Genomic DNA, 10,453 nt, shown 5'->3' on the forward strand with positions numbered 1-10,453 from the left:
ACCTGCTCCGTTGCTGAGCCCGACCTCTGACCTCTGACCACAGAGTTGGTTCGGTTTAACCTTTCAAGACAGTGAAGCTTAATGAGTCGGCAGAATTAACAAACGTGCTGAGAGAGGCTGGGCTCTGGGCTGCTGGTAGCGTCTGCTCAGCATGCTGCAGTCCTACGTCACCACACTGTGGTGGAACCTCATTGTTTTTTGGTCTTTCACTCACACTATAATGCTGATTTCTTTTCCTCTCCTTCTCCCATTTTTGCCCTTTCTCTTGTTATTCCCCATTCTTTCTTCTATCTCACTCCATCTCCCCTCACTTCCTCTCACCTGCCACATACCTCTTCCTTTTCCCTCACCCTTTCATCTCCTATCTACCCCGTTTCATCTCCTACACCTGCTCCCTTCTTCTTTCCCCTCTGGTCTCACCTCCCCCCCACCTCGCAGGTTACTGGAGCACCAGCTGCAGACTCAGCGGAGAGGTTACGATAGCGAGGTGGAGTCGTTGCGCGGCGAGCTGCAGAATGTCAAGGAGGAGAACAACCGTCAGCAGCAGCTCTTGGCCCAAAACCTCCAGCTGCCTCCAGAGGCCCGAATCGAAGCCAGTCTGCAACACGAGATCACCCGGCTCACCAACGAGAACCTGGTACAGTGCAAAACACACACACACACACACACACACACACACACACACAGATGCATACAGGCTAAGCAAGAGTAGTAACTTCCACCTCAGTTTATGTGAAGAGCACATCGCAAAAGAGTCTCAGCACACTTAAAAACAGCAAGACCTCACATGTATAAATACACACATACATACAGAATCCCATACATACAGGTGAAAATGTTAATATAGGGAATATACGTTGTATAAATATGTTCATGTAGCCAGTGAAACTAGGAGTGACCATATGTTAGGAAGCCTGACCAAAGTGGCTTAGAAGGCGTAGGAGGCAGACTCGGGAAAACGTACTCAGTGCATAAAGGCAGGAGTTGGTTGGGTGCCTCCTCCTGACGTCTGTGGAGCACATGGTGGGTGTGGTGAGTAGGAGAGAAAGAAAAATGATTGACTTATAAATGCGGAACTACGTCAATAAACAATAACTAAACTTAGCAATGCTGGTCCATGTTTTAAGGTGTATATGAACTGTAACCAAACACAATCAAACCCGGGATACAATGTGTCTGCAAGTTACAGATGATGGATTTATGGCTAAATAAAGACTAAACAAGCATGGTTAAATTAGTATGAAGTGTTGCAATATTGAAAACGGGGACAAATGGTGCGTTCTCACTCACTTTGTCACACCATAACATAGGGAAAACAGATTTGAAAGCATTTTTTTTTTTTAATTTGTTCTCCAACTAAACATGACTTTTATATTCAAATAGCCAAATAAAGGTTTTTAATATCTAATAATATTGACATTTCCAAGATACAATTTACATGCTCCCTATAATAGATCCATCTGATATAGCAAACAATGAAAACCAATTTAAAACATTACATGTGATTTGCTTTAAAATAAACATTTGAGCCTTGTCCTTGCGCACTGCAAAGCGTGTGGTAACACACGGCTAACAAAGTGTCAGGAATGGCAACATGAAATGCTTTTTTTGTTTTGTTTAGTCACTACTATCAGATAGATGTTTTTGTTGTTGGTTATGGCTCATTTAAAGGAGTAGTTCCACATTTTGGGAAATACACTTATTCGCTTTCTGGTGGAGAGCTAAATGAGAGATTGATACCATGATGGTTGCCCCCTCTTAGTCGATTAGTCGACTGATCGGTCATTTTGGTCGTAGTCGACTAAGACTTCTTAAGTCAATTAGTCTTTTTTTCCTGCCTTTTTCATACTGAATGACTTACAGTACTTCCAAGAAACTTGCTGAGCACATCCCTGGTAAACACCAGATTTAAAGTGGTGCTTTTTGTGTGATTCCTTGTAGTCGAGTTTTAGTCGACTAACAATTATTTGGTCGAGGACAGCCCTAGATACTACAAAACACAAACAAACCCGGGATACAATGTGTCTGTAAGTTACCAATGATGGATTTATGGCCAAATAAAGACTAGACATGCATGGTTAACTTAGTATGAAATGTTGAAAATGGGGACAAATGATGTTTTCTCATCCACTTTGTCACACAGATATATAAGATTTTCTCCATTTTACTTAAACACATTAACGAAGTGTGGATTATCTCACTGAAGCTGAGTTGGTGGTTCCGTTCCCACAAAAACTTAAAGTGTCACACACACTCATTCGTGTGGATGGTGTCACCTGACAGGAACTCCTGGCTGAAGACCCCACAGCGTCCCAAGAGGCTCGAGTCATCATTTTACGACGGATGGTTGTATGTAGAGTGTGTGTGTGTGTGTGCGCATCAATGTGTGTTTGCATGTGTTCAAACTAACTGAAGTTGTGTGTTTTGAATGAAACGGCGCTGAGTGTCGCTCTAACTCTCCACAGCGGCGTCCTCTAACCCACAGCGGAAGCAGCTCTGCACCTTTTTCTTGTTTCTAACAGCCAGCGAGTCCTGTAACTTCTCTTCCTCTGAAAAAAACAATCAGCACAGCAGCTCTCATGTTGATTTAAAATCCCTCCACCCCTGCTCTTTGTTTGTTTGTTGCAAGACTTTAGTCAACGCAAAGCCAACTGATTTACAAAAGTGCTTCTTTTTACCCCTGGAGGGCGACAGTGTGAAGCAGTCTGAGGCTTGCCATTTGTCCTCACTATTCTCTCTCTTTTTATCTCTCTCTCCATCACTCTGACCCTCGACCTGTTGCAGGATCTAATGGAGCAGCTGGAGAAGCAGGACCGAACCATCCGCAAGCTCAAGAAGCAGCTGAAGGTTTACTCCAAGAGGATCGGAGAGATGGGGGGTACGGAGAGAAATCACCACTCAGCAAAGGCTTGAGAGTCTGTACATATATGTGATTGAGTGCTACTGGACAGGACATTGCCTGACTGTCATGTCTTGTGTGTCTCCCAGCGGGTCAAACCGAGGTACAGACGTCTCCGGGACAGATGGTGGATGAGCCGATTCACCCCGTCAACATTCCCCGCAGGGAGAAAGATTTCCAAGGGATGCTGGAGTACAAGAAGGAGGATGAGCTCAAGCTGGTCAAGAATCTCATCCTTGGTAAGAACTAGTTATGAAGAGCAAGAAACAACAGGTGGAAAATTAGATAAAAGTAATCATTAAAAATCTATAAACTTTAAATAGGTTATTTAAGGATCTTTTGGGGTTCTTCTGTGGTTGCAGTTTGACAAACCACTTGGAACTGTTCTACTTTTTAAGATAACCTTATAATGCCTCAATCCCATTTCTCAATAAAAATAAAAAAATCGTTTTAAAAATGCATCATAAGGCAGGCAGTGCTAAAAATTAAGGCTTCATTCACAATTTGTATAGTCTGAAATAGGGCTGTCATGATATCAGAATTTCACTACACGATTATCGTGACCACAAGAATTCACGATAGCGATATTGTCGTTATTATCTATTAGAAAATTTGAAAAAAAATAATAATAATGCTTTTAGTCAAATTAATCTTTAATCTTATCTTTCTTCTTAAACCACATTAAACATTATTGTGCGTTTTGTCTCGTTTTTTAGCAAATGGATTGCACTCAAAATACAAGTGTAGGGAGCTGGAGAGAGAGTCTGTAACCATATCTGTCAGTAGTATATAAACTAGGGCTTTCAATCGATTAAAATATTTAACCACAATTAATCCAAAATGAAATGTATATATTATTATTGCAAATCAGTTAACAACACAAAACAATGACAAATATTGTCCATAAACCCTCACAGGTACTGCATTTAGCATAAAAAATATGCTCAAATCATAACATGGCAAACTCAACAGCTGTCAGTGTGTCAGTGTGCTGACTTGACTATGACTTGTTCAAAACTGCATGTGATTATCATAAAGTGGGCATGTCTGTAAAGGGGAGGCTCGTGGGTACCCATTGTCATTCACATGTCTTGAGGTCAGAGGTCAGTTTGGAGCGTTATTTAACCTTCTTCCCAACAAGCTGGTATGACATGGTACCAATGGTTTCCTTAGGTTTTCTAGTTTCATATGATACCAGTATCTTAACTCTAGCTTTAAGGCTGAGCCCGCTACAACCTAAAAATCGCAAGTTGCGTTAATGCGTTAAAGAAATAAGTGGCGTTAAAACAAATTTCCGTTAAATATAATATAATATATTATTATAATATCTGTATTATTGACATGATATCAATATTTCATTTTTAAATATCAGGGTTATCGTCAAGACCGGTATATCGCGACACAGCTACTCTGAAATCTACAAACCATCTTTTGAAACTTTCCTTCTAATGTTTTCCTCAGTCCATCACTGAACTCGTTCCTCCTCTTGTCTCTCCAGAGCTGAAGCCTCGTGGTGTAGCCGTGAATCTGATCCCAGGTCTGCCAGCCTACATCCTGTTCATGTGTCTGAGACATGCGGACTACGTCAACGATGACCAGAAGGTCCGCACCCTGCTCACCTCAACCATCAACAGTATTAAGAAGATCCTAAAGGTATGTATACTGTATCTGTGTGTGGCTGTGGTGCTCATATAAAGTGCAAGGTGATTGATGATGTGAAAATCCTATAAAGGAAGGATGGTAAGAGTTTGGGGCGACCTGTACAGCGTTTAGTAGTTTAGTAGCATTAGTCCTCAGTAAGTGTTTGAGGTGCAGAGTAATTTGGCTCAACTTACCCTTTAAATGCTGCTTTTCAGTAATTCGCGAGATGTTTGATTTGGAAAGGGTCTGATAGAGTTACAGTATGACTATTACCAGCTGCAGGTTTACTGACTCCTATGTGATCTTCCTCTTCTTGTCAGAAACGAGGAGACGACTTTGAGACGGTCTCCTTCTGGTTGGCTAACACCTGCCGCTTCTTACACTGTCTGAAACAATACAGCGGAGACGAGGTGAGACTGACACAACGCACACAAACATAGAAATGGACTCGCTCAAATATGTACACATTAAAAAAATTTAATTACCTGGAGATTGATTTATATATTGGAAAAAATAATTCACCATTCTTTTGATTGCTTATGGTGTTACTAGTGATAGAAAGTAGAAAAGCTGACATTCGTATAAAATGTCATATATTGTAATGGAATGGTGTTTGAAGCAGCCTTGTCTCCTTAAAATTGTGTTCCTATACAACTAAACTGCATTCTCAATTATGTTTGAAAGGAAACATATTTTGCCGCGGATTAACGTTTGTCTTTGATGTATCAGTCCGCGGAAGGCCGCAGCATGTGAGCCGGTGACATAGTATATATATCGAGCAACCATTAATGAAAGTTACGTGGAAGAATAACGTTATTAAAAGTTATATGGTATAATAAAGAGTATAACGAGCGAGAAAGTCCACTACGGGTGGGTTCGACTGGTGGTGGACGGGTCCAACAAACATCGGACTTTCCCCCAGGAGACTGCTGTCCATGTCCCGTGGGAAATGTAGTAATTTTAAGCCAAACCATGATGGTTTTTTTTACTAAACCTACCCCAGTAGTTTTGTTGCCTAAACCTAACTAGGTAGTGTTATTGCGTTTTTTGTTTTGTTTTGTTTACCACGTGTTTAAAACTACGACCGTAATCCGGTAGAAAATAATAATAATAAAAAAAAATTCCCTCTAAATGTAATTGAAACTGCTGTCTAGTTGTATGGGAACGTCATTTTGTAGGAGACGGGGTTAGTTTAAAGAGAGTTGTTGGGGATAAAGAAAGACAAAATATTTCCTATCCTTCTCACACGCACAAATTCTTCAGATTTTTTTATTTATTTATTTTTTTTTTTAACCCTATATCTGCCTGTGTCCGTGTGTCTCAGGCCTTCATGAAGCACAACACACAGAGGCAGAAAGAACACTGTCTGGCCAACTTCGACCTGGCAGAGTACAGACAGGTGATCAGTGACCTGGCCATCCAGATCTACCAGCAGCTGATCAAATGCATGGAGAACTTCCTCCAGCCCATGATAGGTGTGTGCATGTACATGTGTGTCTGTAGCTAATGATACTGTAGTATTGGATGGGAGTTGCACATGATACAAGTACTTACAAACTGTGTGTGTGTGTGTGTGTGTGTGTGTTTTCCCTGCAGTCTCTGGCATGCTGGAACACGAGACCATCCAGGGCGTGTCGGGCGTGAAGCCCACGGGTCTCCGGAAGCGGACATCTAGTATCGCTGAAGAGGGCACCTACACCCTGGACTCCATTCTGCGGCAGCTCAGCGCCTTCCACTCCACCATGTGCCAGCACGGCACCGACCCCGAGCTCATCAAGCAGGTGGTGAAGCAGCAGTTTTACATCATCGGAGCCGTCACCCTCAACAACCTGCTGCTACGCAAGGACATGTGCTCCTGGAGCAAAGGCATGCAGATCAGGTAGGAGATGTGGCTGCTCAGAGGAGAGCTCCAGAGTGTGGCTGGTTTGCTTCACGTATTTTTACCGCATGTTTTGTTTTTTGTTGTTGTGACCACTTAACGTATGATGTGATGTGTGCAGGTACAATGTGAGCCAGCTGGAGGAGTGGCTCAGAGACAAAGGTCTGATGGTATGCGGAGCCAAGGAGACTCTGGAGCCTCTGATCCAGGCCGCTCAGCTGCTGCAGGTGAAGAAGAAGACTGATGAGGATGCCGAGGCCATCTGCTCCATGTGCCTGGCCCTCACCACCGCTCAGGTAAACTGTCCTGTCTTTTATTACACCACATTCAAAGACACCAGACCAGCTTTTTAAATCATTTGTTCTCAACCCTCAGCCTGTCTAAAAGCTAACAGCCACTACAGGTAAAATGTGTTCATAACCTCTCTGTGTTATGTCTCTTTCAGATCGTGAAGGTCCTGAACCTCTACACTCCCGTCAACGAGTTTGAGGAAAGAGTATCAGTCTCATTCATAAGAACCATACAGGTGATTTACTCCCGATGTATCAATACAACACTGTTTTCTGGACATACTGTACTGTTTCATGTAGCTACAGTATAAACATTAAGGAAATTAATGGAAAATGAAACTGAAATTTTTTTTAGGTATTTCTCTTTTTTCCAAAATTGACTCTTTTTTTTATTTGACTGCATATTAATTATTTCCATCTCATTTGCTCTCTTCTTTTTCCATTCAGACTCGCTTGCGAGACCGTTGTGAGAGTCCCCAGTTGCTGATGGACACGAAGATGATTTACCCGGTCACTTTCCCGTTCAGCCCTTCCTCCCTCGCCCTGGAAACCATCCAGATCCCCGGCTCGCTCAACCTGGCGTTCCTCACCCGCGTCTAAACCGAGGCCCAACGGGACCGTGGCCATTTTGATGTAGTGACCACAGTTGGAATTGCAAGTCACGTGACACTCACTTGCCCCAAAAATACTTTCTACTATACAATCACCACGAGAGAAATGAAACAAAAAAAAATTCTGCACGTCAAATTAGGATTTGCATTAAAACAATTTGAACAATTATGTCCAAAAAATGAACTGAAGAGTCTCAAAGAGCTTCTAATTCAAAACATGTTTTCCAGTTCTCATGAGATGAACCTGGACATTGACGTGCATAAAATGAAAAACACACAAACCCCACCACATGCTGAACTTTCAACATGCATCTGTACAATACTTACATCCTCTGAACACACACATGCACGCCTACACTCACGTGCACCTTCTCTCTTACAAAAACGCACGGATACACACGACACCCACGGTCGCTGCCGCTGGTTTAAATCTGGCTGTAAACCGCCATCGTCCATCCACTGCTTGTAAAAACGCCGGCCTCTTAGAGAAGCCACAGGACCAGATCAATGCCTCCGGTACTCGATCTCCATCGACACCTGGGTCTGTCTTAGTGGTCTTGACCCTGGTTACCCCGGCTCCCTCCTCTGTGTTTCAACTAGCTGTTAAGATAGATCTTCTTGTCATCGTCTCGTTCTCCCTGGAGAGAATGTACGTACCGATACACTGGAGCGGGCCCAAAACGAGGTGTCAAGACCTCACAAAGAGGAATGAGTTGTAGTCTAGCTTGGTATGTTGGGTCTCTATTTAATAGGCGAAGTGAATTTCTGAGTCCCGGGATGAAGCCAGCTGAGTGACGCTGCGCTTAAGTTAGCCGTCTCCACCCCATGTTGAGGTAACCTGGACCAGGCTTCATTCTGTATGTTGTCCTTTTACTCTCTGAACACAGTCAAGCCAAGACAGAACGCATCGTCTGTATTATATTATTTATACATATATAAATATGAATAATATATATCATGTATTTTATTTATTGCATTTACCTCCGTCCCCATCCTCCCCTTTTTTAGATTAGAAGCTTTCTCTTTGCAGAAAACATGTCCGATGTATGAAGGCTGGGACCATCATTTCCCAAGATAAACCCGCTTTGTAAGGATAGTTTTAGCATAGGTCCATTGTACGTTATGTCAATATCAGGTAAATTATGTAGTATATAGTGAAAGGAGTGCCGGCACAGATGATTATTTGTTGGGTCACGTCTTAACTTCGAGATGTTGCTTTATCATGTTTATCCTGCATTTCTGGCAGATGAAGTGTAGCACGGGTTTTAACTTGAGGAGAGATTTAGAAGGTACGAGGTTTAAGCTCTAACGAGGGGGTTTAACCTGCTGCAATCTATACTGTTTACAGCCGTGACCAGAGCTGAGCGTCACAGGAAACACTGGCACAAAGATATTTAATCACCCACACAACATTACACTCTGCTTACTTGCTGTAGAGTTGTCTGTCCTCACTTCTCTACTTGTCTTCTCTGGTCACAGCTCTAGTCAGAGCTTTGAAACTGTTTTACTGTTATCAATGTGGAACTATTTATTTCAGTATTTTTTGTCATTTTCTTAAGTATCAAAGTTATGGATATCGTGTCACCGGGCAGAATGGACAGAAGAGGTTTCTCTGAAGTTGGTTTTGGAGTCTCAGATCTGTCCAGCTTTACCAGTTTTGCTTTATTGCCACACTAACACTAACTGCAGCTTTCGAGGGCGACTCCTCTCCTCTCCTCTCCTCTCCTCTCCTCTCCTCTCCTCTCCTCTCCTCTCCTCTCCTCTCCTCTCCTCTCCTCTCCTCTCCTACATATCCATCCTATGCCTTCCTGTTTAATGGCCAAGACAGCACAACATGGGCCTTTATTACCAAAAACAACAGAATATGTGGAACTGTTTGCGCTTTTTCCACATCCCAATTGCATGGCAGGGTTAAGTTTAGGGTTACTGACATAGAAAGATATTCCTGTCTTTTTCTGTTTGGTGCTCCGATTGTTTTGGTTCAGATATCCAGATATATTTGGTACTTGCTTTCAAAAGGCTGAGGGGTGATATTGCACCACACCCATTACTACAGGCCGTGCCGTACAGCATGCACTGCTGCTGCTGCTGCCCTCGTCTAACCTGCATGGGCTACTTGGCTTTACCAGCATTACCGGAATTGAACCCGCATGCTGTTGATCTTTTTGTCATTGTTTGTACAGAGGAACCTCGGTGCAGATGAAAGTCGTCGGATGAGTGTCAGGGAATATGCCCATGTCGTTACAAAAAGTCCTTTGTCTGCATTCACATGGTCCTCGCTGCCTCGTGTTTAGCACTTTTTTGCCCGTTTACTTCCTGTTGTGCCATTAGTATTAACAGTCAACCAAATTTGCCTCTTGCCCTCATGTGAACCTTATTTTTGCCCGATGACCTTACCCTTTCACAAAGACATTTCACTTTGATAGAATATTTTCCTTTTTCTTAAGGTGCTTACACAGATAGGAGATTGTGAATTGTCAAAAAAACTTTTGTTTCGTCTAAAACCAACTAACCAAGGCCGAGAGCCGAGGAAATATCAGTGAAGATACAGTACATGCTGAGAAATGAAAATATTTTACCAAGGTAAAGGTATCTCATTAAATGCCATATCAATTACAGACAAATTGTAAGTGGAGTAAAGAGAAGCTAGTATGTGAAGTTTTGTGTTGCACTTGTATTTGAGAATAATTTGATATCCATATGTTCTCATTGGGACCACATGTTTTCAATCTGCCTTTTGTTATATATGGTTTGGATTAATAGGTAGTTTAAAGTATGGTTTGTGTAAAGAGTACATATCTGTGGCGAAGAAGACTGAAGGTGACTGAAGGAGTTAATTAACCATATGAATGTTTCAAATTGTTAATGAAGTGTATCATGATTTTAGCTGCACATTGTTGGACAAAAGCCTTATCTGAATTATGCGCTACCTGAATGACTTAAACACATGATCAACGTTGTGGCATTGTTTTGTTCTGTCAGTGCAGTTTTTTTTCCTCCACTGTAAAATGAATATAAATTGTTCAATGTGATCATTTTTATTTTGATAAGGTGTCCCACAGTTGGTGTCACAGATGGGTTGCACTGTTTAGTCATCAGTCCAAATGCACTTTTTAGACATTGCTGAGGAAAT

At 42.1% G+C, this 10,453-nt stretch overlaps 1 protein-coding gene across 3 annotated transcripts in view; it reads left to right on the top strand.

Annotated features, from left to right (window-relative positions):
• The window catches only part of myo5aa (myosin VAa), a 70,577-nt gene extending 63,124 nt beyond the window's left edge, over window positions 1-7,453 (top strand). For 2 of the 3 annotated variants that reach the window (XM_074610910.1, XM_074610891.1), the window contains 11 exons: window positions 439-637; window positions 2,284-2,349; window positions 2,785-2,878; window positions 2,989-3,138; window positions 4,398-4,552; window positions 4,861-4,950; window positions 5,865-6,015; window positions 6,137-6,419; window positions 6,541-6,715; window positions 6,865-6,945; window positions 7,157-7,453. In XM_074610910.1, coding sequence (XP_074467011.1) covers window positions 439-637; window positions 2,284-2,349; window positions 2,785-2,878; window positions 2,989-3,138; window positions 4,398-4,552; window positions 4,861-4,950; window positions 5,865-6,015; window positions 6,137-6,419; window positions 6,541-6,715; window positions 6,865-6,945; window positions 7,157-7,309 — 1,597 coding nt within the window. In that variant the 3' untranslated portion in view covers window positions 7,310-7,453. The remainder of the gene's footprint in view (window positions 1-438; window positions 638-2,283; window positions 2,350-2,784; window positions 2,879-2,988; window positions 3,139-4,397; window positions 4,553-4,860; window positions 4,951-5,864; window positions 6,016-6,136; window positions 6,420-6,540; window positions 6,716-6,864; window positions 6,946-7,156) is intronic. The other variant, XM_074610902.1, reaches the window with a different exon arrangement.
• The last annotated feature ends 3,000 nt before the right edge of the window (window positions 7,454-10,453 follow it).

This window comes from Sebastes fasciatus, chromosome 2 (genome assembly GCF_043250625.1).
Source record: "Sebastes fasciatus isolate fSebFas1 chromosome 2, fSebFas1.pri, whole genome shotgun sequence".
NCBI lineage: Eukaryota > Metazoa > Chordata > Actinopteri > Perciformes > Sebastidae > Sebastes > Sebastes fasciatus.